Genomic DNA, 26,131 nt, shown 5'->3' with positions numbered 1-26,131 from the left:
CGGGGGGGGCTGCAGGGAAGCGCCCTGGCAGGAGGCTAATGACAAGCTGCCAGGGTTCAGAGCAGCCCCGCCAACCCACAGCTGTGTCAGCATCTTGCATGGCTTGATCTTGCATGCTAGAAGACCCCGGTGACCTGGTGGGGTCGGGAGGGGACTTCACCTCCAGCGAGGACCATAGGGCCATGCCAGCAGCACTGGGAGGTGGAGCATGGGGAGGGCAGGCATGGCACAGCACTGCCCCACAAACATTGGCCCAGCTACTGGCCTAGGGGAGAGGAGGCAGCTCAGTTCCCAGAGAAGGTGCACTCAGCCCTGTGGTTTTTAAAGGTCTCCCAAGCCTGTGTCCAGCCCTGAGCCCTGCAGAGTGGGAGATACTCACAGGTGGGACAGGGAGGTAACATCTGCGAAGATGCCCTCAGGCAGGCTGGAGATGTCATTGCCATGGAGAGACCTGCAGAGAACAGAGGGTCCTGCGATGTCTGAGGCTCCAGCGTGGGCAGCAAGGACTGTGACCAGCTGGGCTGCCCCCAGCCCATGGGTCCAGGTGTGGGTGACAGAGCTGGACCTCACCACACTGTGTTGCAAATGCACCATCTGCTCCAAGAGGCTGATGCATCTCCCCTTGCTCCTTCTGCAGCCCATACCCTGCCCACCCGCCTGTGCCCAGCTCCAAGCAGACACAGAGGACACAGGCAGCAAGTAGAGAAGGGGCCGAGCAGGGCTGTGAGCAGGACCACTTACAGCAGTCGGAGGGAGCGGAGGCCCTCGAAGGCCAGCTGGGGGATGCACTGCAGGGAGTTGTAGCTGAGGATCCTGCAGAAGGGAAGAAGGAGGTAACACAGCACCAGGGGCACTGCTAGATGTGCTGCACAAAGCCCACCCTGGGCTGCACACTCCCCCTGTGTGAGCTCCAGCTTGAACCACAGCTTCACCCAGGTGGAGAGGGGAGACCCTGGTGCCCCCAGCACCTCCCAATCTTTGGGGTCCCCCGCAGCTCAGCTGGGCCGCAGCCCGGGGTGGCATGCTGCAGGGACCACACTTACAGGGTGGTGAGCTGGCTCATGTTGGTGAAGGAGGAGTTGCTCAGGGAGCTGATCTTGTTGTTGCTCAGATCACTGGAAAAGACAGACCCCAGGGTTTGGAGCCAGCTGGGCCCTGACCCCCCTTGCTGCTCCCCTGCCTGCTCAGCTGCAATGGGGTGTGAACAGCAGCATGGCATGGCCTCCAAGGGCTGTCACACAGGGTAATGGCAGCAATGCTACTGTCCTCCTTCTGCCCCATGCCCAACGCCTGCAGAACCTGTGAGCACCCAGGGCTGAGCATCACTGCCAGTCAGCTGTGTCCTGGCGCAGAGTGGGGGACACAGAGGGATGTCAGGGGTCCCTGCACACTGCCAGGCCCCTCCTCAGCATCACACACCGTGAGGACACACCCCGTCCTTGCCCACAGGCCCCAGCAGTGAGACTGGCTACCTGGGCTCCTGTTCCTGGCTACTTACACAAGCTGCAGGTACTTGAAGGTAGAGAGCTGCCCTGGGACCTGAGTGAACTGGTTTCCATCCAGGTAACTGCAAAGGAGAACAAAAGCACCTCGAGGTGGCTGAGAAGCCAGAGGTCCCTCCCTCTGCCCTCCTTTCTCCTGTGCACGCCCCTGGATTTCAGGCTGCAAAGAGCATCTCCAGTATCACCTCCCTCCTGGCACCCGGGCCTGTGGGGCTTTTGGGGACCCCTGGGCTGGTGGAGGAGTCAGTGTGCAAGTGCATTAGCACACCCAAGGGCTCTACATGCGGGTCCCCGGGGACAGTCTCCCAGCAGCCTGCGTGTGTGAGCACACCAGCCATGTGCTACATTTACACATCCGATGTGAGCGTGGGCGGCCGTAACCGTTCCCAAGGCATGTGTGAGAGAGAGCGGAGGGTGTAGAGAGGGGAGGGGTGTGCGAGACAGCGCAGGGGTGCGAGGGGGTGGTATACATATGCATGTGCACAACCAGTGCCTACACTCCCTGCAGACAGGACTTGCTGCCATCCCCCACCCCAGACAGGTGCAGAGCCCCTTTCACAGTGACAGGCATCACGGTGCCCGCACATCCAGACCTGGCGTGGCTGTTTGGGCATCTCCCTGACACACACGGTGATGGGTGGCTGATCCCAGGCAAACCACATCCTGTTGCCCATGTGCTTGGAGCTGGGGCTGCCAAGAACATCCCCACAGCCATGGCGAGAGGTGACAGGAGAGAGGGGCTGAGGAGCTGGCAGAGACAGGGTGGCCCTGTCCCTGCTGCTGATGGCAGGCTGCTGGGGACCACAGAGCCCTAGGCTGCACGGCTGTGTGGGGGCTGCAGCTGCAGGGGGTGGTTGTCCCACCCATCCCCTCCCAAAGGGTGACAACACCCTTTGCACATCACCTTTGGTAGCCCTGAGTCACCAGAGAGCCCCTTGTTGGGGTTGGGGCTGGACAGTGTCCCTTGGCTGGGTGGGGGTCCTGCTCCAGGATGGGGGTGTGGGAGGGAGCATCTCTGCCCTGACACCTGCAACGCCACAGCCGAGACCCTCCCCACCCAGAGCTGCAAAGTCGCTGGCAGTCAGGGGGATGACTGCCAGTCAAGGGAGAACCTGGGCACTCGCCCACCACTCACAGCTCTGTGACATTCTTGGGGATCCCCTTGGGCAGGGCCTTGAGGTGCTTGTTGCTGCAGCGGACAACGGTGTCGAGGCAGGTGCACTCCTGTGGGCACTGGGGCCGGGGGATGCAGCTGGTCTCCTCCTGACCTGCACCAGGCACAGAGAGTCACAAAGCCACCAGGGCCCAGCCCTCAGGCACTGTATGAGGCTGGTCTCGATGCCTTGTGCCCGCCTACAACTGCTCCTCTCCCATGCCAACCATCTCCCCTCGCCCCCAAAGCGGGGTGCTGCAGGCAACCCACTAGCAGGCAATAGCCTCAGCCTGGCTGAGAGTCAGCGTACAGGAGTCTCTCCTGAGCCCATAAACTGCCTGTCCCACCAGGATGGATGCAACCAGCCAGCTCAAGGCTGCTCTGATTTTCACCATTTTCAAGTAGAAATCCAGTCCCAGGGACAGCGGAGAGGAGGGCACGGAAGAAGGGTCTCAGCCCTGCAAATCCTTCTGAAATAACCTCCTTCACCCATCTCCCAGACACAGGCTATAGGGAGCAGTGCCTGTGCCGAGCAGCCGGAGGAGCTGGCACTGCTCCCCTTCCCTGCCACGGCGCTGGGCTCCCACGGGAGAGGCGTCCCCGGGACGACCGTATGTTCTCTCGCACCGTTAGGAAAGGCGCAGGATGCAACCCTTCAGTCTTTGACGTGGTGGAGGAGGGAAAGCAGAAGAAATGATGATTTGTTTGTAAATATTTTCCAGAGGGCTCAAAAGCTTTTCTAAATTTAAAAAAAATTTTAAAAAGGCTTTTCTCTCAACATGAGCACTCCCCGCCTTCTCCATATGCCCAGCTCCAGCGTGTGTGCGGGGCTGGGAAGGGAAGGAGGGAAGGAGCAGGATAAACCCCCATGGGATTTGCCTACACATCTGCTCCTGCCAGCACCCAGGGCACAGTGTCTGCCAGCACAGACCTGACTATGTACAAGGGCCACGCGGTGCCATGGATGCAAACTCCTCTCCCACCTTCAAAGCTTCTCATGGACATCTGAGTGCAGCCCTAAGGGCTGGTTACCAGGAAGGGACATCATAAGGGGAAGGTGTTAACAGGTTGAGGTGAGGGACCCCCTGAGCTACCAGCTTGCCACGGGGCACTGTCAAACATCCCGGGAGCAAGGACGGTGCTGGAAGAGGGAACATGGTGCCAGCTCAGGAAGAGCAGCCTGGTCCCCCCTTGCCCCCGGCGCCGTGGGGCCCGTGAGTTACCTTCCTCACACCTGAAGTCGGGGAAAGCCACGTCCTGGAGTGGGATCTGCCGGAGGAAGTCGGGGTTTTGGCACCGCGGGTTCCCCGTCACGATCTTCCTCTTGCGCAGCCAGTCCCCCAGCCAGGCCAGCTGGCAGTTGCAGTTAAAGGGGTTGGCGAGCAGGTTCCTGCACATGGGAGGGAGTGTGAGGGCATCACCTGAGCAGTCACTGGGCAAGGGGATCCCCTGCAGCCCCCCAATGCAATGGGGACAGCCTGGCAGCATCCCCCCCAGGGCCTGAGACATACAGCGTGGAGAGGGACTGCAGCGTGTCGAAGGCACCCGGTGCAATGGTGCTGATCTGATTGTCGTACAGGGAGAGCAGGCGGACATTGCGCAGCCCCGTGAAGCTGTCGTTGTGGATGCAGCTGATGCGGTTGTTCCTCAGCATCCTACAGGGGGAAGGGGACAAGGGCACCTAACGACCTGGATGGGTGCCACAGGGGAAACCCACCTCAGCAGTGCCCAGGCTGTGCCCACCTCACTGTCAGGCAGCAGGATGAGCCTGAGCCAGTCCCTGAGCAGCAAAAACCTGCCCCCCCGCCCCCCCTGCTCTGGATGAGGCCAGAGGATGGGTAATGCACACCCGAGCTGTCCCCACAGTGGGGCAGACAGTGGCAGACTGGGATCACAGGCGGGACAGGGGAGCAAGGAGCAGGGATGTCCCTGTGCCCTTGGCAGAGTGGGGACTCACAGGGTTCTCAGTCCGTCCAGGCCCCTGAACATGCCGCTCCGCACAGACTCCAGCTGGTTGACGGTGAGGTGCAGCTCGCTGACTGAGGATGCCCCCTCGAATGTTCCATCCTCAATCTCTGACACTTTGTTGTTGCTGAGGTTGCTGTGGAGAAGGGAAAGCAGGGTGGGATGGGGGGCTCTGCCCTGACCTCGTCCTGAACCTCACCTCCCCCAGGTCCCACTGAGCATCCCACGATGCCCAGTCCTTCAGGGGACCCTCAGCTTGGGAACTGTCCCCATTTCACACCCCAGTCTGCCCTGGCATCAGTACCCCCATGAGCCCTCCCAGCCCCTGGCCACTCCTGAAGGGACTGTACCTGCCCAATACTCACATTTTCTTTAGATGTGGGAGTTTCTTGAAGATGCCGGTGGCCTCCAGGACAGAGATTTCATTGTTATTCAAGCGTCTGGAATGGGCAGCAGGGAGAAGAGCTCAGGAGGTGGCTGCAAAAGGCCTGGCACAGACCAAACTCTGAGCCAAACCCCAGTGCCAGTGATGCTGTGGCTGCAGGAGGGAAAGCAAAGTGCGAGGGAGAAGGCTCTTACAGCTCGGCCGTGGACTGTGGGATGCGCTCCGGGATCTTGGTGAGCTTCAGGTTGGAGCACTCGACTACATTGGATTCACAGCGGCACTTCGGGGGGCAGATGACATCGCTGTTGCACTCACTGTTCAGCTGGTAATCCTCTGTCCCTGCATGTCAGCGAGGGCAGTGTGGGCTCCCGTGGGCAGAGGCATGGGGTCTGCACCTGCTGTCCCCTCCTCTGATCCTCCCACACCCTGAGCTGGGCTCCATCTCTTCCCCAGCTCCCTTCATCCCAGCTGCTATGCACATATTACTCCTCCCTGTGCCCAAAGCAGCTTATCTGCAAGGATATTTAGCCTGGGTACATGGGGCTCTGTGCTGCCTACCATCTTCTCCCCTCTCTCAACCAGAGCCAGACCCTGGGGGCACCTCTGTGCCAATCTGAATAAAGCATGATGGGAGATGCTGCAACACGTCCTGGTACCCAGTGCTTCTGTTACTGTGCCACCTGGGAACTCAGCAACCAGAAATGATGGGAAATGCAGCGTGGTCCTGCCAAACCAGACTGCAGGGCTCTGGCACAACCACCACCACAGGCACTGTGGCCAAAAGGGCACCATGCATACACGCGTGTGGCTTCTCCTCTTACCTGGGATGAAATACTGCTCTTTGGCTGCGGAAAAAAAAAAACCACATCAGCACCCTGAGCACACGGACACCAGGCTGGGGCAGAGCTGAGGACAGTCATGCTGCAGGTCGCCCATGATGGGGACGGGGATGGCTCTCACCTGAGCAGCGAAACTTCTTGCTCTTGATCTGGCCGATGCGCTTGTTGGCCAGGCGCCGGGGGCTGGCGCAACGGGCACCACTGGTCTCGATGGGGTTGGTGCGGAGGAAGTCCGCCAGCCACTTCAGGTTGCAGTCACAGACAAAAGGGTTCTGGGCCAGGTGCCTGTGCCAGGGACAGCAGGTGACCACCACCTCCAGCCCTGGCTACCGACCCAGATGCTTCCCCCCAGGAACCTGCCTGCTCAGGCGTCATAGGTAGCATGGGTACTCACAGGGTCTGGATGGCCCGCAGGGATGTGAAGGTGCCCTTGGCCAGGCTCTGGATCTTGTTGTCATAGAGCGAGAGCAGCGAGAGGTTCTGCAGGTCCTGGAAGGCATCTGCCCGCACACAGTTGATCTTGTTGGCATTAAGAAGCCTGGCAGGGAAGGAAGCAGGTGAACCTAGGGACCCCCTCACTGCACCATGAGTGTTGGGGACCGCATCCCTGCTTCCTGGTGTTCATGCAGAACATCCCACCCAGCCGCTGGAGCCTTACAGTAGCTGCAGGGCAAACAGTCCCCCGAAGACGCCCTTGGGGAGGTCGACGATCTTGTTGCCATACAGCACCCTGGGAGAGAAAGGCTGGTGTAAGAGAGATGGGGGAAGCAGTGTGGGAACAGTTCAGTGGGTGCAGTGTCCACCCCACACACCCCGGTGTGAGCACTTACAGGGAATTCAGCGAGCGCAGCCCCTGGAAGGCGTCAGGGGCGATCTCTGAGATCTGGTTGTTGCTCAGGTCTCTGAAAACCAAAGGGAGAAGGTGGACTGGTCTCCTCTTCTTTTGCCCCATGCACCCATCCTCCCAGTTGGTCCAGGAGACCACCCCCATCACCCGATACACAGAGCTGGGGGTATCCAAGACCCCCTTCCCGTGCTGCCATGTGGAGCACCCATGTCACAGCAAATGCCCCATGCCTGTTGGAGTGGGGGGCTGTGGGGTCACAGCAGTGGCTAGCAGGGTGAAGGGTATTGGGTTTTGGTGTGAGCTGTTAGGGACTGCACACTTACATCCTCCGCAGCTTCTTGTAGGGGGTGAAGGCACCTGGGGGGATGGACTTGATGCCATTAAGCTCCAGGCGTCTACACAGAAAAGGGGGAAAGAGGAGTGTTGTAGGGCTGGCAGAGCCCCAGCACCCCATTGACAGGGCTGGGGGGCTGCAAGACACCCAAGCTGGCAATAGGTTACCCCCGTGTAGTGGCACCATTCACCCCAGGGACAACTTGCAGGCTGTGATCAGGACTTTCTCCACTGGGGAGGAGTGCCATGGGTGGGGCAACCATGCTGGCTGGGGTGGGGGGATCACCTCCTCCTCCCCAGCACGCTGGGTCTGGGGACACCCAATGCCACCCACACGCTTTACGCGCAGTCCCAATGGGGGCTTTGCACCGTAATTGGATTCCCCTAAGGAGATTATTTCTCTATTTACATTTTTAATACAGCTAAATCCAGGGCTAAGTCTGGGCAGTATGGGAGAAGGGCAAGGAAGGCCTGCCGCCCTGTGAGGTGGCTAAGCCATGGGGCTTGCCCCCATGTCCCCACTGGCTCAAGCCACCCGGAGCCCAGTGGTGAGGGGCTGTACTCACATCTCTGTCATGGTCTCGGGCAGGTTGGCAGGGATGGCCGTCAGCCCCTTGCCTCGACAGTCCACAATCCCATTGCTGCAAGTGCACATGGCCGGGCAGGAGCCAGAGGACAAGCTGCAGAGCTGGGCACGTGCCGGGTCCGTTTGTCCTGCCGGGGAAGCAACCACCATAGAAATGACAAAGAGCTGGGCCAGGGGGACATGTGGCAGCTATGTCCCGAGGAAGGGACCCTGGTGACAGCTTGGTGTGCTGGGACAGCTCATGGCACCCTTGAACAGGTGCACAATGCCCTGCTGCACCCCAACCCCATGCAAATGGCAGCTCCAAGGGCACAGACCGATGCACCCTTTGTCACGCTGATAGGGACTGTGCTGACCTGAGCCAAGCCCACAGTGTGTATCCAGACTCTGAGTTAGGGCACATGGCAGGGAGCAGAGGTGGGCCGGATCGATGGGACAGGCTTTTTCCCCCCAGTCTGTGTCCCTACCCTGGCACCCGCTGCCTCCCCTGTCCCTCTCACCGGAGCAGCTGAACTCATTCTTCTGGATCTCAGCCACGTTGAGGCCACGGAGCTGGGCTGGAGCAGCGCACTGGGTGAAGAGCCCAATGGTAGGGCGCTGGCGCAGCCATTGCGAGAGCCAGGCCAGGTGACAGTCACAGAAGAGGTGGTTGGAGTGCAGGCGGCTGCAGGCACACAGGGCAGTCAGAGGCCATGGGATGGCTCCTGCCCACCCCACTGCCCTCCAGATGCCCCAGCCTGGCTTATCCCAAAGGCTGGGGGCATACAGAGTGGGACATGGACAAGCCCGAGAGTATCTGTGTCAGTTGCCAAGGCCACCTTGCTTGGCAGTTCTTGGGGAAATTCTGCATGGGTGTCCCCTCCATCCCCTCCCCACAGTGCTGTCCCAGCACTGCTGAGCTGCCAGCACTGGCAGCAGAGCTGGGGACATTCCACTCCAACCCGGGGGGCCCCAGCACTCACAACGTCCGCAGCTTGGGCATGTGGTTGAAGCTGGACACGGGGATGGAAGTGATATTGTTGTTATTCAGAGTCCTGCAGGAAGGCAGAGGGGGCAGGTCAGGGCAGCCAGGCAGTAACTGAGAGCGTGAGATGGTCTAGGGGGCACCAAATCCCTGGCAGCAGCAGCACCGCTCCGCCCCCCCTGACACAGGGTGGATGGATGGTGAGGTGAGGGATGGGGACAGCTCAAACCCCCGGGCAGGGCTTGTTGCCCTTTCCAGGCTTCTTCCCTCCACAGCCAGCTGCAGTCAGGTGGACCCCCTTGAGCAGGATCAGGCCCTGGAGCACAGACCTGCTGCAGTGATACCAGACCCCTGCTCAGCCCCCCCTCCGGACCAGGGTGAGATGGCACGCTGGGGATGTCCCTGTAGTGCCTCGGTGAGTGGGGACCACCCAGGGACACCCTCACCCCACATGGTGCTTGCAGGCTGGAGGCTCCAGCTGGCCCCTGACCACTTACAGGACCTCTAGCCCCCGCAGGGCACGGAAAGCCCCATCCTCAATGCAGCTGATCTGGTTCTTGTCCAGCTGCCTGCAGGAGAAAGACAGAAAGAACATTGCTGGGACAGCCCAGGCGACTGGTGGGTCCCAATGCCACCCACTGGACCTGACCCCAAACTCCCTCATGCCCATCTGCTGGGACTCACAGGTTCTTGAGATCAGTGGCCCCACGGAAAGCTTTTCTGGGGATAGCCTGGATGAAGTTCTCACTCAGGTCCCTGCAGAAGAAAGAGGCAGGAAGGAAAATGAACGGTGCCTGCAAAACACGATGCCCCACAGGACCAAGGCATCCACAGGCAGGGGCATGCTCCGGCACTCAGTCATCCCCCAGAGGCTCTGGAAAACTGTGATTTGGCTTCAGGTCCTTGGTTGCCCACTGCCCTGCTGGCCATCCTGAGGCAAGTTTGGCTCTATTCATGGTGGCTGCAAGTGGCTGAAGCTCCCCAGGTTGTCCCCAGCTCTGATTAGCAGAGCAGCAGGGCACAGCGCTAGGAAAACCCTCTGTACTTAAATAGCCTCTGACTGCTATAATTACAGGTCCCTGCTGATTAACTGGTAATTACACTTAGTGGCTCCAGCAGGCATTCCCATGGAGCCTGCCCTGCACTTTAGAGGGCACAAATAATCGGGTCATTAATTACTTCATTGCTACAGGGCATTGTCTGTGTGATCACCTGCTCTGCAATGCCAGGGCGCGCTAGGCTGGCCAGGTTCTGTGTGGCAGGGCTGGCAGTGGGTCGGTTCCCCCTTTTGCCTGCATTGGCTTTTAATAACCATGAAGGCCAAAAATCTCACTGCAAGCAGAGTCTGAGTGGACTGGCTCAACTCACCCCATCCTTGAGGGGACGTGCCTATTGTGTTTGTGCCCCATGGCTCCCACACAGCCATTCCCTATCCCACTTCAAGGGCCAGGAGCTCCTCTGAGCTTGACAGGTGCCTGCACCCAGCCCCACACCATCACAGCCCTGCTCCAGCCACCCATGGGGCATAAGGCCAAGTCCCCAGCTCCCTCCTGGCACAGGGAAACTGAGGCATGATGTGGCATTTGTTCTATGCAGCAAGTCCATGGGTGAGTTTGGAGCAGGACCAGAGCATCCTGCACAGATTAAGCATCCGGAGCATTACACAGGCCATGCAGACACTCTTCATTCCAGCCCCAAGAGATGGTTTGGGGTGTCCCTGGATGCCAGTATTTCACACTCAGTGCTCACCAGGTGTGCTTCAGCATAATGAAGCCTGTTCACTACTGATATCCCAGGGCAGTTGGGCTGGGTCAGGACAGAGGCACAGCATCTGTGCTCCCCGCCCTGCCCCCAGCCTCCCCTGTGTCCTTGCTTCTTCCAGAAAACAGGTTCAGCATGGCCCACAAGCTGCCTGCAAAAGAGCTGGAGATCTCCAAATTGGGACTTCACCCCAGATAAAACCTTCACTGCCACAACGGGGAAACGCTGCCAGAGGGACACACCAGCATCGCTTGCACAGATGCATGAGAAGAAGGAAAACCCAAGAACCGTGGCCTTGCCCAGCCCTCCAGTGGGATGCCCAGCCACCAAGGAGCTGCCACATGGTGCCAGACTGATGCACCAGCCCCTGTGCCCTGCACACCTTGTGCAGGGGCTGCTGCATCGCTCTGACACCGTATTAACCGCGCAAGGGCTGCTGCATTGCTTTGTCTCGTTCCTGGGGATCCAAACTCGGCTGGCAAAGCACCGCTGCTGGAGCAGAGAGAGAGAGATGCCTACCTTGGAGAGGCCCGGGCTCCCGGGGAGGGTAAAGCCCCGCTCCCCCGCCAGCAGCCGGTGCGCGGCAGGCGCAGTTTCACTGCTACCCGCGCGGCGGCACTGCCAGGCTGCCCGCCCCGGGCCGCCTGCGCTGCCTGCTCCGCCCCGCTCCAGCCCTTCCCAGGGCTCTGGGCCGAGGCCCCCCAGAAGGATCGGAGTCGCCTCGCACACTCCTAAGGGGAAGGACCCGACACCTGCAGCAGCCCGCGACATGCCAGCATCCCTTCAGATGCAAACGCTCCCTCCCCATCCTCTGCTGGGGACGCCATGAGCCCGGGACCCCTATGACTTGCACTGACCCTTCAGAAAAACACATCATTGCCCCAAATCCCCTCTTCCCTTTTGGCTCCTATAGGAAGGAATCCCCATAGGAAACCCTCTGGAAACCCCAAAAGTTCACTGCTCTTCCTAGCCTTGCATTCAATGCATCATGCTCTGTCTGGGCACCTGCCTGTCCTCCAACATTAAACTGGCCACAGCGTGGCCAAGCATGGAACACCCACCATGCTTTAGTGCTCTGAAACCCCCTCACAGCTCTGGCACTGCCTGCCCAGGCAGCCCCAGCCTGCAGCTTGTTTGGTTCCCCTATGAAAACCTTGCTTGTGTTTCTCCGCTCGCAGCACATGGGAGTCCCAGCGCGCCCGGGGAGTAAACCCAGGCGTCTGTCTGCAAGCTGCTCACTTACAGCTCACAAGGGAAATGCTGCTAGAAGGTTGCAACTGACTTTGCAAGGCTTCTCCCCTTCACAGCTTTTTGTGACAGTCACCGATGCAAGTGCTGCCGTTGGGGGTACCGAAGCCAAGAGGGACAGACGCTGGATGCGAGGGTTTCAGCAAGGCCCCGGCACTGGGCTTACATTGCCGGCATGGTTACACAGCTGACGACACCAGGACAAACACATGCTTTGCCTGCGGGATCCTTGGGCCCCGGCATTGGAACAAGGCACGGCCCCTTCCCTCCTGGTGTTTCATAGCTCCCAGCTATGTTTGCTTTACACTTTGGCGCCAAAAAAACAGCAGATGGCACGGCTTCTCCTCTCTCCACCGCACGGCTTGCGGCACCCTCGGCGGCTGTGCCGGTGACACCTCGCAACCCGCCAAATACAAGTGTGTTGCTGCCATCGCGTTCGGAGTGCCAGCTTGCAGTGGTGACCACAAGCACTGACAGGTCTGACAGCCCCTCTGGGGACCAAGCCAGTGGATGGGCACAGGCAGAGGGGGAAAGAAAGCAGCCCCTGCCCTGTTGTCACAGCTGCCTTTCTGTCTTTTCCAGTTTCACTTCCAGGTATTTTCCTAAAGCTCCAAGTTTAAGAGTTCCTGGATATAGAACCCAGGGAATACCCAAGCAGTTGGCCCATCCACAGCACTGCTGTCCTCCCATCCCCATGCCATGGTGACCATGGAGCTGGAGTTTCTCCCTGCACAGGACAGGGTGCAAAGGGCTCCAGTAATCCCACGGGTGCAGAGGGGGAAGGATGATGAGGGGTGAGCAGGCAATGGGGGATGCACAGCCTCCTCCTCCCTGCAAGTGCCAGAGGACAGAGCCAGACATCTGGACTGCCAACACCCTGGGCAAACACTCCATGGAGGCTGTAGCACACATGCATGCCCCAATGGGAAGCTCTCAGCAGCCTGTCTGCAAACCAGGGCCCCCACTTGCTCCCCAAGAATCTGCTGCATTTTCCCCCCTTCCTAAGCCAGCCCCAGCCCAGCCCCTTCTGCCCCCAGGCTCATCTCCCACACGGGTTTCTGACCCAGCAGATGCCTGTTAATTAGCAACAGCCAGCTCCAGTCCATGGGGAGAAGGAAGGCACCCAATTTCCTTCCACATCCCCAAAAGCCTTATGGCCAAGCTACATACACACATTCCCCCCGGCTGGGTAGCATGGAGGGTGGCCATGGTCAGGGACTGGGATTTTGAATGCTTCCCTGCTTGAATCCTCCCCACTGTGTGCACGATGGTTGGTGGAATACCTGCAGGGTGGCTCAGGAGGTGCCCCCAGCACTGGCTTTTCTGGCAGCCAGCAGCCTCTGGCCCACGGCTGCCGATCCCTGGGGAGCCTCGGCGAGGAGCCAGGAGTGGGGTACGGCTCCCTCGGGGCTGGCAGGGGCTCGGCGGCAGGAGCCAACCCCCCAGTGCGCCGCCCTGCCCGGCACTTAGCGGGGCACCCGAGCAAAACTGTTCGACATCTCTTCCCAGTGGGGAGCCCACTCAGGCAAACAAACCAGCAGCCTTAATCTCCCCGGCATGAGCCCGGCGGGCTGGAGGGCGGGTGGAGGGAGGGGGCCGCAGCAGGGCTGCGGCGACCGGGCAGGGAGGCCGGGGCTATTACCACACTCTCATTCTTTTGGTTAATCCTGACTTCACACTTTAACCTGATTGAGCCTTGTTTGGCGAGCTGGCTCCTCGTGCGCCGTGTGAGGGGATTAGGGCTGGACGCAGCAGGGAGGTAATTGCTTCCCAGCGGCGCTGGCCCCACGTCCTCCAAGCCCCCCGCCGCCTGCCAAGAGCGACAGGACAGCCTGGCATCCCTCCGGCACGGCGCTCCCCTCGCCAGGCAGCCCCGCTTGGCAGCGTCCCCCGGGGCTGGCCGTGTCGGGGTGCAGAGGTCCATCTTGTCTGGTATCAGTAGCCACAGGGGCATCTCCATCCAGGTGAAAGCCGCAGCCCGTGACATGTCCCTGCCATGCCAGCGAGGGCTGCAGAGACACGCCGCAGCAGGCAACTGGCTTTTCGCCCTGGCAGCACCCACATGCAGATGATCAGCTGCTGGCTCCAGGAAGGTGAAGCACAGGGGGTTGCTCTCCTCTTTAATTTGTTTCCTCCCCAGCTCCCACAATGGAAACACATTAGCATCTGATGGTCTCCCAGACCCTCTCCTGCTCACTGGGGCAGATCAAAGGCATTAACTCTTCAGCTGCTGCCAGGCCGCAGCTCCCACAATGAAAATGCATGGCAGGTCCTGCTCAGGGGCCAGGTGCTTCCCCCAGCAGCTCTGTGCCACTGGCACTGGGACCAGCCACTGCAGGCACCAGCTCAGCCACAGCAATCGCCCACCAAGTCTTGATCAGACAAGGCAGCTGCCCTCACAACCAAGGCCACGCAGCCCTGGGCAGCACCAGCATTTCGGGCTGGGATAGCTGCTCCCCGGATTTCAGTGTTGCCTCACTGGTGCTGTGCCAGAGGAGGCTGTGCCAGCATGCAGCCAAAGGGTCTGCCAGGAACTAACCATCAAGGACCATGACACCAGAAGCTATTAAGCAGCCCAGTGTCCCTCAGGTCATCCCACACATGCTGTTTGTCCCAGCACTGCCTGCCCAGGGCTGAGGGACGGGCAGAACCCCGGCTGCCTCGCCACCATGGCTGTTCACGCCACTGTCTCCCACTCCTGACAGGTGACAAGGGTGAGCGTGAAGCAGCAGAAAAACTTCCACTTACACAAGATCAATAGACTAAATCAGCACTTGCATTAGTGGCCGACAGCCCAGAGTCCCCCTGGGGTTTTGCTCTCCTGTTTCTTGCTGCAGGGGAGGTGCAGCTGCACCCACCGCTTCTGCTAGCATCAACGCCCACCGACAGCCCCGCACTGGGCGAAACAAGTGTCACCCACATGTCCCAGCCACACGATCCACTTGAGGTGATGGACACAAGCCCCCAGTGCAGCAAGGACCCTGCACCCATGGAAGGGTGACCCAAAGGCTCTGTCCCCCCCCAGGGGAGCTGCTTGCTGGAGGTCGGGGCAGCTGCCCTGCTGCTGCATTAGCAGGGTGCCAGGGTAACAAGGCAGGGTTTTGTCCACTGTGTCACCTGCCTTGGTCCCCAGCACTGGCTTGAGCAGGGCCCCACAGCCCCGTCTCAGGTTCAGGGTCCCACATCGTGCCCACAGCATGACGTCAGGCTGTTTGATTTTTAATGGGCTCCGCCAGCCCAGCTGCCGGCACCACTCCATCCTGGCCGAGGGGGACGAGACAGACCTCCCACCCCCTCCACCCCGCCTCACTCTGCCATCCCCAAGGTCACGGGGAGCCTACGTGCTGCCTGCTGTTGCCTGCTACCCGCTGCGAGCCTGGCGTTTGCACAGGACAAGGTGGGATCGCAGACTGAGGTACAGGTGCACATAAGCCAGGGTGCAGCACGGTGGGCTCAGTGTGAGCCCCTGCCACCGAGGAAAGAGATCATGGCGTGTCTGGAAATGGCACCTCGGCAGGGGCCAGAAATGGAAGGAGATGGGACAGGGTCCAAAGCAGCACAGCGAGAGGGAAAGGGAACATTATTCGCTGCTTTTCACACCACCAGAACAAGGGATAACCAGCACAATCACAAAGGCAGGCTTAAAATCACAGCTAAGAGTGATTCCTCTAAATTATGCATTGTTAGTCCATGGGACTCCCAGCCACAACCAGATCAGAATGGAAATGAAGAAAAGCGCAGATACACCTGCAATGCCATGCTGCGGCAAGGATGCCTGCAGGTGGATGCTCGGGATCTGGCTTCTGCTGCCAGGAGACCAGCTGGGCACACCTCTGGTAGGCAGCACACTGCCCAGTGCAGGCTGCCAAGCACGGCCAATGGCTCAGCTGCTGCTCAGCCAGCACGGACGGTCACCCAGCAGGAGTCACTTCTCCTGTCAGCCTGTTTTAGTGGGAGGCAGAGATGTACAACCCTTCTACTCCCCAGAGCAGCGTGGGGCATGTCAACCCGGGGTCAGCCTGATGCCTGCACCCTCTGCTCAGTCAGGGTAGGGTGCCAGGGTCCCTGCTCCAGTCTCTGCCTGCCACTCTTATCCCTGCCCCTCCTCGGGTCGGGGGGAGCACAGCAAGTTGGGGGGAGGGGGAACAGCTGGTTGCTGCGAGGAGCATCCCAGGCTGGGCGGCGCAGCACAACCCTCCCCGCTGGCAGCCGGAGCGAGCGCTTCATCAGGCAGCCCCAGCCGCCAACAATTACGTGCTGAGTAAATCGATGGGATATAATTGGACTATTAAGATCTCATTATCCTCCTGGCTCCGGGTATCGCAGCCTGCAGCGTGCTAGGGGAGACCACAACCTGCAGCCACAGAAACTGCCTCCTGACCTAGACAGGCTTGATGTGTACTGGGGACAGGGTGCACCGAGCAGGGATGGTACAGCCAGAGGGGACAAGGATAGCAGCAGCAACCTGTATTAGCACAGGAGACATCTCTGTGGCACAGTGATACACTAGGCAAAGGCATAGAGGTGTCCCTAGAAGGTCTCTATAGAGATGAGGAGGTCCAGGCATCTTTGTTGTAGTCACCATAGCAGCCTGAAAGCCACCGCTGGCCTCTCCTGCCCTGTGCAGAGCTCGTTGCTCCCGGGTGGCACTGGGAGTTTGGCCTCTATATGCACTGTCACATGTGCCTCTACCTCAGCCTAGCTGGAAAGCAGGGCTCATGTCCCAGTCTGTGAATTGCAGGATCCCTGTGCTCCTGAGTCCCACAGGCTGCTCAGCCCTGGGGGTCACCTCCTCTGTGCAAGGGCCTCATCACCTGCTCACACACCACCCACGGGGGTGTGATGTGATTCCTGGCCATGGAATGGTCCTCCCGAAGGGACCAGAGTCCTTAGAACTTCTTGGCAGGCAGGATGACACACCAGGTCACATCCACCGAGGTCCAAGCAACAATAAATAATCACTTCCCTTAGGAGAGCTGCACCCCCCCACCCCCATCTGAGGTTTTTTGCAGTAGTATTTCTTGGTATCTCAGAACCAGCAAAAGCAATGGATCAGAACTCATCCTTGACAGGCCCATACACATAGAAGGACAAAACAATCCTTCACTGGAGCAAGGCAACACACTCTAGACATCATGATGTTATGCTGAGCACCTCAGACTGTGGACCTCAGTGACACGAGCCCAATCAACAAATTCTGCCTGTCCAGCACATACACAGCACAGAGTAAAGGTGAATGCTGCCAGACCAGGGAGCAATGCTTCACGCCACTCCTCTTTTGAGAAAGGCTTCCCAAAGTGCTGTGCTGACTCCAGACTTTGGCCCTGGCCCCTTCCCTCCCGGGAGGTGGAGGTGCTTCCCAAAACATTAAAGCTGGAGAGGTTTGTTGCTTGGACAGCCAAGCAGAGCGTGTGTAAAATGCAACATATGCTCGTGGCAGCAGTTAGTGAGAAGAGTCCCGGCCCCAGCGTGGTGGTGCTGATTTAGCAAAACAGTTCAGGGCATGCATAAATCTCAGCAGCTTCAAAGGGACGCTGCTGACCCGTGCCATGACCTGGGCCGCTGTCCCTACCAGAGCACCAGTGACTGACACCAGCTGGTGCCACCACAGTGCCTGTGTGTGCCGAGGGGGTGCACAAGGGCTGCCAAGGCACGTGGGTGCATGCGCCACGGGTGACACCAGCTGCCCCCTGTTTGGGTGCGGGGGAAGTCAGGGACACGCAACACCCCATCACGAGCAGGACGATCTGTGAGGGGAAGGCATTTGCATGAGATAGACTTTGCCGAGCAGCTCTCTGCGCAAAGCAGTGCCTGTGCAGCGTGGTGGCTCTGGTCCAAGCTCCAGCAAGGAGCAGCTCCCGTGTGGGCTACGCTGCAAAGCCAGAGCCGCAGGACTCAGCCTCCGCGAGTCCAAGGGGGATGCTATGGGAACAAGGGGAGCTGGCCAAGGAAAAGAGGAGAGGGTGGGAGGGAGGGGGAATAAAGCATCTGCCACCCACCCTGGAGCCTCTTCAGAGATTGAAACAAGTTAAAAGCAGCAGCTTTAATGGAAACACAAGTGAAATAACAAGCTGCAAACCCTGCATGCCTGTCGCTGCCCCCTCTCCATACTGTCCCTTTGTTCCTGCAACCTCCTTATCCGTGGGAAGGGGAGACAATGTGAGGTTAAAGCATTGCCACCAGCTCCCCAGCATCCTGAAGTGCCTCAAGAGAGCCACAGCACTCACCACACCCAGTGCCCTGTGGTCTGTCAGAGGCTGAGGTGGGGTGGGCAGGGGGTGCCCCACAGCACTCACCTGGGAGCAGCCAACCAGCCACTGCCTGCGAAGGGACCTGCTGACACCTATCCCTTCTTCTCCCACTGAGAGCTCATCCCCTCCAACAAGCATCTGCCTGGACATTGGGGTGTTAAAACTGCACCTCCAGCTTGCAGCCTCCATGTCCCACTGCCACTGGGAGCCGAGGCACACAGCCACACCCAGCCGGTGGCCCCGTCACCGCATGGCCTCCTGCTTTTCTCCATTCCTGCTTTCCACCACCTCTCAGTCTGTTCCCTCTGCCCTGGTGTTCAGCAAGCTTCTCCTCGTCCCTCCTTTCATGCTTCTGCTTCTGTCTCGCCCTCCAGTAGTGGGAAATCCCTGCGAAACCCTCCACCAAAGCATGTTTTCTTTCCAGCTCCCACGCTATGCTCCAGCCCACACACCTACCTGCTTCACATTTGCATCACCTGGCTCATTTCCAGCATGCTCCCAACATGATGCAAATCAGTGGTGCAGAGACATCCCTTTCCCCAGAGCTGCATGGCCCCACCAGCCTCCCCGTGAACCCACCCTCGGCTCACCGCCCCACTGCTCTCCTGTTGCACAAGGAAACCACTGCCCATGGCAGAGCATCATCCCAGGGCTCAGGGACCCAGCACATTCTGGGGTGCTCTGCAAAACTGGGTACCACAGCCCAGCATCTCCTGAGCCTGGGACAGAGCAAGCCGGGAGGTAGCAGTGGGCATTAGCTGGACCACATCTGGCTCTACCTCTGGCAGATGGCAGTGTGCCACAGCGAGACCCTCCTGTGCAGCCCTGTGATGGTTATGATAAGGTCAATCCCCACTCACGCCATGACCCCATGCACGGGGGCCCTGCTGGGACAGGTGCCAGGCTCAGCCCTGTGCGCCAGGAAGCCTTGCACCCTCCAGCACACAGCGTGTGTTCCCTGCCCGGCAGCTCGTGCCCAAGAAGACACCCCAAACTCCATGCAGCAACACTCATCCAAGGTGTAAATGAAAAAGCAAACAGCTCTTCTTGCGAGCCAGCCCCGTGGGGAGCTGGCTGAGGCTCTCGTTAGCAGGCTCATCCCCTGGGTTTGCAGCACTGCTGAGCTCAGAGCTAATTGACTCCCAGGCTCTGAGGCTTTTAATTGCTAATAAGTGTGAAGCCAGCCCTGCCGGCCCTCCTGGATTCCTCCGAGGTGTGAATGAGGCTGAGCCAAGCCGAGAATTGCGTCCTGGCTGTCCCAGATCTGGTGCAGGCTGGTGAGCCAAGGAGCGATGCTGCGGATCTGTGATGCTGCTCCTCAGCTTTGCAGGTCCTGGGATAGCAGTTCTAAACCCTGGTGCCAGTTTTGGGAAGGGCTAAAGCAAACTCCTTCTGGCCTGGAGGATGCTCTAAAACCAGTGCTGAACCTTGCAAGACCCAGCTGGAGTTACTTGTCAAGACACCCTGCCATGACCATGGGTCCTTAAGGCTTGTAACACTTAGCCCTAACATTAAGATAGGCAAAACTCTTGCCCCAGCAGCATCTCAGCCTGGCTTCTTGAAAGTGCCTGGGAGTGACCCCAGAGCTGGCAGTGGGATGCAAGGTGGGAGATGCATCGTGGGGTGAAAAGTATCAGCCCCTGTTGGCAGCCAGGGTAGAACCAATGGGAGATCTCAAACACAGCCCAGCAGCTGGGGGAAAAAAAAAAAAAAAAAGTGATTTTACACAGGGCTGGGAGGAAACAGCCCTGATAGGAGAAGGGTCCACTGGGAAAGGAGGGTGGGAAATGGGGCAGAGCAAGCATGAGGCTGCAAGAGTACCCAAGCATGGGAACCAAGTGCAGGGGCAGACAGCAGGGAAAATTCAACTGGCAGATAAAGAGACTCCATCCCGTGTGGCACACATCAAAGCTAGGATAAAAACTGCTGGCAGGGCAGCAAAGCCCTGCCACAAGGCTGGGCCCAAGTGGGGGCTGCCCTTGCCCTTGTAACATCACTCCCAAGAGGGTTTGGGAGAGCAGCACCCTGTCACAGCCATGCCACAGGGAGCTGCACCCCAGCCCACGGGGCTTCCCTCCATGGAGCAGCTCTTTGAAGAGCCCCTGGCACAAAACCACACCTCGAGTCTGGGGAAGCCTCTGCCTGCAAGCAGTTAGTACAGCTGCAGCCCCTCCAGTCATAAAACACTGCCGCCCACAGACCTCACCTGTGCTGGGCATCAGCAGCTGCTCCTTGTTTTGGGGAGGCAGAGATGAGTTTCCAGAGGCACATCTGGATGCTCCTCCTACCTCTCCCTGATACACACACGCATGGAACCTTGGAACAGCAGCGAGCCTGGCAGCAGTGCCTGACCGCAAGGCACAGCCTGGGGAGCCCCAGCCCATGGGTACCTGGGGCTCTCCCACCGCCTCCGTATCAAAGCTCAAGTGGTGGAGCAGGCCCATGTCCCCACGTCTATTTGCAAGCTGCCCTGAGGTTAATTATCTTTGAGGTTAACAACATGGTCTCTGCTCCAAGTGCATCTCACTTCAGGTGGGGGCACTGTCTCTGTGAGCCCGAGGCTGGCCCTGCACTGCAGACGTGCCTGAACAGCCACATCCACATCTCCTGCAACAACCCAAATGAGCTGGGATGGGAGGATGGGCATTTCCCAGTCACAGGTGTTTTCATGAAGGTTGAGCATCTCGCCACCACCACCCATGCTATGCCAGAGCCGGCAGCTTGTGGGGATTCCTAATAAAATACAAACACACCAGAAGCAGCTCGCCTCCACATCCCTCTCCTGTGCTACCTATTGCTGCATTTAAAACTTAGCTCAAGCCCAGCCGGGACTGCAGTGGGGATTCCCACTAAGGGGAGAGCCAGCCAGGGTGTGTGTCTGGGGAGAGGGAACAGGACCCTGCACCCTTGGGGGATCACTCCTCCCAGCTCCAAGGGAGCTGCTGGTCAGGGATGGATCTGCCCATGTAGCAGCCAGCCTCCAGCGCAGCTGCTCGGGTGGCCCAGCGCTGCTCGGCACAGCTGCAGTTCGTGCTCTAGGACCCGGGGAGTGGAGCTGTTGAGGCTGATTACCCCTGCCAGAGCGGGCCTGGCAGGTTTATTTTTAACAGTTCTGATTGAAGCTGGTTTCCTGCTGACATTTACACTCCTTCATCATTACTGGCTCCCCAGCTTCCAACTGCCAACATTAAAAGGGGGATGAAATCTCCCAAACAGTAGTGTCCTGGCTGCAAACCCTGCAGAGGGGGAGAGACACACATAGGCACAGATGAGCAGGTAGCAGCCCCCTCGGAGGGAGCTGGGTGGCCAGGGAGCCCCATCTCACAGCAGGGGCATCACAGACTGGCACCCCACCACAGGATGCAGCAGGAACCATCTCAGGGCAGCCTGGGATCACTGCTGGCACATGTGCACGGATGCAGCAGCATGACCAGGCTACAGGTGCAACTTTGGGTGCTGATGCCCCCAGAGACACCCCTGCTTCCAGGAGTGTCCCAACCATGACCAGCTCCAGATGTTGGTACCCCAAGACATGGCTGCTGGCCCAGGCCAGCAGAAGGGTGAGCAGCCAACTTCTGAATGCATGTGCCCATGCCAGCACCCCTGAGCTCTCGGCAGTGGGCACGGGGCAGGGCTCAGACCCCCAGCATATTCCTCTGCAATGGGAGGGGCGAGCAGGGGCTGTGCAGCACAGCCTGACCCTCGTCCTCCCACACTGCCATAAAACCTTATTTTCAAGGCAGGCAATGCAATGTGGACCCGGTAGCAGGGCTCCCAGCATGACCAGAGCAAGGCACTCAGATCTGAAAACCTCTTTTTTTCCCTAAGAAACAGTGAAATTCCAACACGTATGGGCTAAAAATACACCCCCGGTCTGCCAGGGACTCTGCCCGCTCTTACATTTCTTGGATGATTCATATTTTGTCAGATCCCAGCTCAGTTTAGAGATTAAAAATACCAGGTTTGGGAGACAAGCACGTCATGGGCCCAAGATGTCAGAGCCCTGTGGGAGGCAGCCAGAGACCTGACTGTGGCGGGACACATCCTGCTCCAGCGAGGACTGCAGGCTGGGCATGGTCCCTGCCATGGGGAACGGCTTCCCTTCGCCCCATGGAGGGAGAAAGCCCAACAGCAAGCCCTGGATGGGTACACACCACTCCAAGGCCAGACAACTGTGGTCGAACCCACTGCATCCCAGAGCAGCTCCAAAATGGGGCAGATGCATGCATGGGAGCTTCCCTCCAGCTTTTACCTAACTTAATTACCTTAATGGGTATGAATTCACCAATAGCTAATTAAACAGCCCCCTTCCTACCTAATATGCCAATAGCTGCCTCCTAATTAAATATTACAGGGATTTAAAAGCATTTCTGACAACAACTTATTAGATATGTAAAATACTGCAAATTAGCCAGCTCCCCCACAGAAACTCTGCCTGGGAACAATGCAGGGTCCTGCCTGGGCAGAAATCCGGGACATCTTTTCAAGTAAATTGAGAAGGGCCCATTCTTATGGCAAAGAGAGGTTTTTTTCTGAGGGTTGGAGATTCCCGGAGCACAAAGAAGGCAGCCCAGAAACGCCTCTGCCAGTCCCACCACCCCCACAAGCCTCACAGTAAAGGCGGTTGGGATGTAAGAGGGCTCCCGGTTAGTTAAGTAAATATTAATGCAAATAGTCAGCGAGCCTGGAGATGAGATCCCAGGCACTACGGCTTAGAGGGGAACGGGCACTTCCTCACGTTATCAGCCCATCCACCCTCCGAGGGGGGAGCAGGAACAGGGAGCTGCTCAGCGCCAGGAGAAATGAGCTCTGAGAGCCAATTTCCATCTGACTGCAGCACATTTGATGTCTTGTGAAGTCGAGTTCACACACGCCGTCTCGCCTCTGCCTCACATGGGGAAGGGGTCGGATCCTCCCTGCACACACACACAGCCCCAGCTCTGGCTGAACGTGTGAGCATCCCGCAGCACTCTGGGATCCAGCATGGGATGAGCAGTCCCTGTGGCATCCCTCTACCCTGGAGAGAAAAGGGCTGGTGTTTGGTCCCATCCTCATGTGTTGGCTCTGAACAAGGCTAAAGCACGGCTGCCTTGCTTTGCCCCCTGCACAGAAGACATCTGTGCCTTCACCCTCAACACCTGCTTGGTGTAAGAGCCAAATTCAATGCTAAGACGGTGCTTGGGGACCATGGGATGGAGCACATGAGGGCTGCAGCATCCCTTACCGTAACCTGCAGGCAGGAGCCCAGCCCAATACAGCTCGTAGCTGCCCCACTGCCAGGCTCTTCCCAGAAAAGCAAAGCAGAGAGCAGACAGCTTGCAAGGGAAAAGGCCAGGAGTGAAGGCAGCACACACCACCAGGTAATTGCCTGCAGACATAACTCTGCTTACAAGACACCTGAGAGGGGATGAGGACAGAGGAGGCGTTTGAAATTCACGCTTCAGTGTCGATACCTGAGTGTCCTGGCCTGTCTTTGCTGCAGGACTGGAGGCAACTCAGGGAGCAGGAGGGTGAACAGGGAGACAAGGGCTCATGCTCCCAGAGCCTTTAGTTTCAATTTAGGATCAATTGCCTGCTCAGGGGTGCTCTGCCACAGAGGGAGCAAGGAGCCGTACTCAGCCCCTTCCTCACTACAGCTCCCATGCTGCAGCTTGTACTCGGGGATAACGCTGCGAGGGAGCACCCTTAGACCGGGGGCTCTCCTCGCACTGCCTGGGAGCATCTCTCGTTGTGCCCACACACACTGCGGCACATGTGTTGCAACCCATCGCCCACTGCACACCGACCAGCGTGCACACGTGTGCTCTCTTAATCACTCCTTAACTCTCACTTTCAAGCCTTTGCCCCAGCAGTGTCATTTTTCATGCACCCTTGCACAAGGAGCAGCAGAAGGCAGGGACATGGCCCTCACCCAGAAATGCTTCCTTGGGCACACAACCCAAGGAGTACTGGGGAGGCTAGGCAGGGAGAAAGACAGAAGCTGGAGGCTGGGAACAATTCTGCTACTCTCATGTGCAATTAAATCAGTATCCAGACCATGCAGGCCAGAAAGAAAGGGACAGCATCAGTGACGATGCCAAGGAACCGCATGAGACATCCACCTCACCCTGCAGCACTCACAAGCACCCCACACCTCCACCTCCCCCAGGAGACCCAGAGGGGGAGCCACGGAGGCAGGCGGCTCGTGGGAGCCCTCCCAGTCCCATAGCCACTACTGGGAGCCACGAATGGCAGGAGGTGGTCCCCAGCTGTGGGCCAGGCTGTGGCAGGTGATGGACAGGAGTGCCTGGGAAGCATCTTCAGAAATAACAGCACATCCTGCATCTCTGGAGTCCGGGACACTGGATTCAGACGCATTTTTGGGAAAGCAACATCTCATGTCAGCGAACAGCAGGTCTGGGCAGATCCTTCCTGGGCAGGGGTGGTGCTGCCAGAGTGTGGTGGGGAACTCTGTGCAAAGGAGCAGGTGCCTCATCCCAGTTGTGCTCTCCCCAGACCCTCAGTGTCCCTGGGGTGGATGCAGCACCCTGGCATTCCATCACCTAGCCCAGGGATGTAGATCTGTAACCCCAGATTGGGCCAGGCTCTGCATGCTAACACCCTGGCTCTCCCTGCTAATAATATTCCTGCAAAACACTGGGGGGGTGAGGGTCTAAATACATCCAAGACAGGCTTTGAACTGGCTTAAAGAGGCACCCTCATTTTTATCAGACTGCTTATGCCACTGACAACAAGACTCCCACAACCCATCTGCACTCTCCCATGTGGCATCCCAGAGCCTCACAAAGCACAGCTGAAGCCCAGACTTGCCAGAGCTGGCAGATCCGGGGGCTCTCCAGGACAGGCTCTCACCTCTGTAGCTCAGGGGATGGATGTGCTGAGTCCAGCTCTCAGCCAAGGGACAGCCCTAAGCTGGGGAACAAACCCCCTTCCAGGGCTGCCACCTGCTTTCCAGGGACTCAGTAGCCTCACCCTGCTTTTTCCAGGGACAGATTAGGGCACAGGGACAGTGTGGACAGTGTGTAGCCATAAACCCAAGGACCACTCTCCATCCTCCAGCCCCTGGAGACCTCCCGAGCCCCCCAGCCCTGCCAGCTGAAAGGCTCACCCAGCCTAAAACCCCATCTGCTCTCTGGAGCCACTGCGTCTGCGGGGCCGGGCAAAACGTGCTCCTTCCCCACCAAAGCACCGCAGGGTGTGCAGCGACCCACGGAGCTGGAACATCCCCACTCGCCTCCACCACCCGCAGGCAGCTGCCTGAGCGAGTATCCCCCAGCTTGCAGGAGGCTGCAGGCAGCTGCCCACCTCCCCCAGGGAAGGCAGTGGGCAGCCAGGAGGGGACAGACGACAGCCAGACCCACACCGAGAGAGGAGCCACCAGGCACAAAGCAGCCCAGTGCGGCCGCACGCTGCTAAAGGGCCAGCATGGTCAGCTGGTGGATGAGCCCTGGCAGGAAAGGGGTCCTGCCGCCCATTTTGCCCCTGGAGAAGTGGGTTTACAGCAGTGGCCGCCTCACCAGGCTGTACACAGCCTCTCCTCCTCATTATTTTTTCACCGCAAGAACTATCTTATACCTTATCAATAATTCACAGGTACAAACGATAACGTTCGCTGTCATGGTCCGGGAGCCACATGTTCCCGGCGAGGGGGAAGGGGCCAGTTGCGATCGCTATTGTTAATGCCTGCGGAGTCGGAGGGGAGGCGGGGAGGATAAATATTTAACACTGTGTCTCCGAGCAAATGTCCATGACCGAGGGCTGAACATGGGTTTTACACAGAGCTGCTCCTGCCCTTGAGAGCGTCATTAGCATGTTAAAAGCCGTCAGAGCGGGGCTGATGGAAGGGCTCTGCCGGAGGGACCCCCCAGCGCTCTGCCCAGGGGCCGGCAGGGATGCAAGGGGGCTTTTTGCTGCTGCAGGAATATGGCGATCTCTATCCTGCCTAAATTTCCCCTTTCCTGAGCACAAAGGCTGTGTGCTCTCAGCTGCCTGGCAAGGAGAATTCCCAGCACTGCCTGCTGCTATACTGGGGGGGCATGGGGGACGAGGCACCTGGGGGTACTCTGGGGCTGGTGGGTGGCCAGGCCAGTTCATTGTGCAGAGGAATTACAAAGGGGACACAAAGAGCCACACACCGAACTTTGTCTGAGCTTCCTCTCCCGGGCCGCCCGGGCCTTTCTTTTGCCATGTCGAGGGTGAGCTTTCTGTGTAAATCCCCAGGGCGCAGGGGGAGAATAGGTGTCTTTGTGAAAGAGGCTAAAAAAAAAAAAAAAAAAAAAAAAAAAAAAAAAAAAAAA

General features: G+C 58.7%; 1 protein-coding gene across 1 annotated transcript in view; it reads right to left on the bottom strand.

Annotated features, from left to right (window-relative positions):
• Positions 1-26,131, bottom strand: part of SLIT1 (slit guidance ligand 1) — a 69,205-nt gene that overhangs the window by 8,472 nt on the left and 34,602 nt on the right. The window contains exons 5-25 of the mRNA XM_026851501.1: positions 9,259-9,330; positions 9,072-9,143; positions 8,573-8,644; positions 8,111-8,274; positions 7,591-7,738; positions 7,015-7,086; positions 6,675-6,746; positions 6,503-6,574; positions 6,239-6,382; positions 5,966-6,129; positions 5,827-5,850; positions 5,200-5,344; positions 4,986-5,060; positions 4,613-4,756; positions 4,167-4,310; positions 3,879-4,045; positions 2,638-2,770; positions 1,499-1,567; positions 1,044-1,115; positions 742-813; positions 380-451 (exon numbers count right to left, since the gene is read on the bottom strand). Coding sequence (XP_026707302.1) covers positions 380-451; positions 742-813; positions 1,044-1,115; positions 1,499-1,567; positions 2,638-2,770; positions 3,879-4,045; positions 4,167-4,310; positions 4,613-4,756; positions 4,986-5,060; positions 5,200-5,344; positions 5,827-5,850; positions 5,966-6,129; positions 6,239-6,382; positions 6,503-6,574; positions 6,675-6,746; positions 7,015-7,086; positions 7,591-7,738; positions 8,111-8,274; positions 8,573-8,644; positions 9,072-9,143; positions 9,259-9,330 — 2,169 coding nt within the window. The remainder of the gene's footprint in view (positions 1-379; positions 452-741; positions 814-1,043; positions 1,116-1,498; positions 1,568-2,637; positions 2,771-3,878; positions 4,046-4,166; positions 4,311-4,612; positions 4,757-4,985; positions 5,061-5,199; positions 5,345-5,826; positions 5,851-5,965; positions 6,130-6,238; positions 6,383-6,502; positions 6,575-6,674; positions 6,747-7,014; positions 7,087-7,590; positions 7,739-8,110; positions 8,275-8,572; positions 8,645-9,071; positions 9,144-9,258; positions 9,331-26,131) is intronic.

The sequence above is a fragment of the Athene cunicularia genome (assembly GCF_003259725.1).
Source record: "Athene cunicularia isolate RWA chromosome 6 unlocalized genomic scaffold, athCun1 chr6_part1, whole genome shotgun sequence".
NCBI lineage: Eukaryota > Metazoa > Chordata > Aves > Strigiformes > Strigidae > Athene > Athene cunicularia.
Note: the sequence above shows the minus strand (reverse complement) of the source record. Positions and strands in the feature narration are given on the sequence as shown.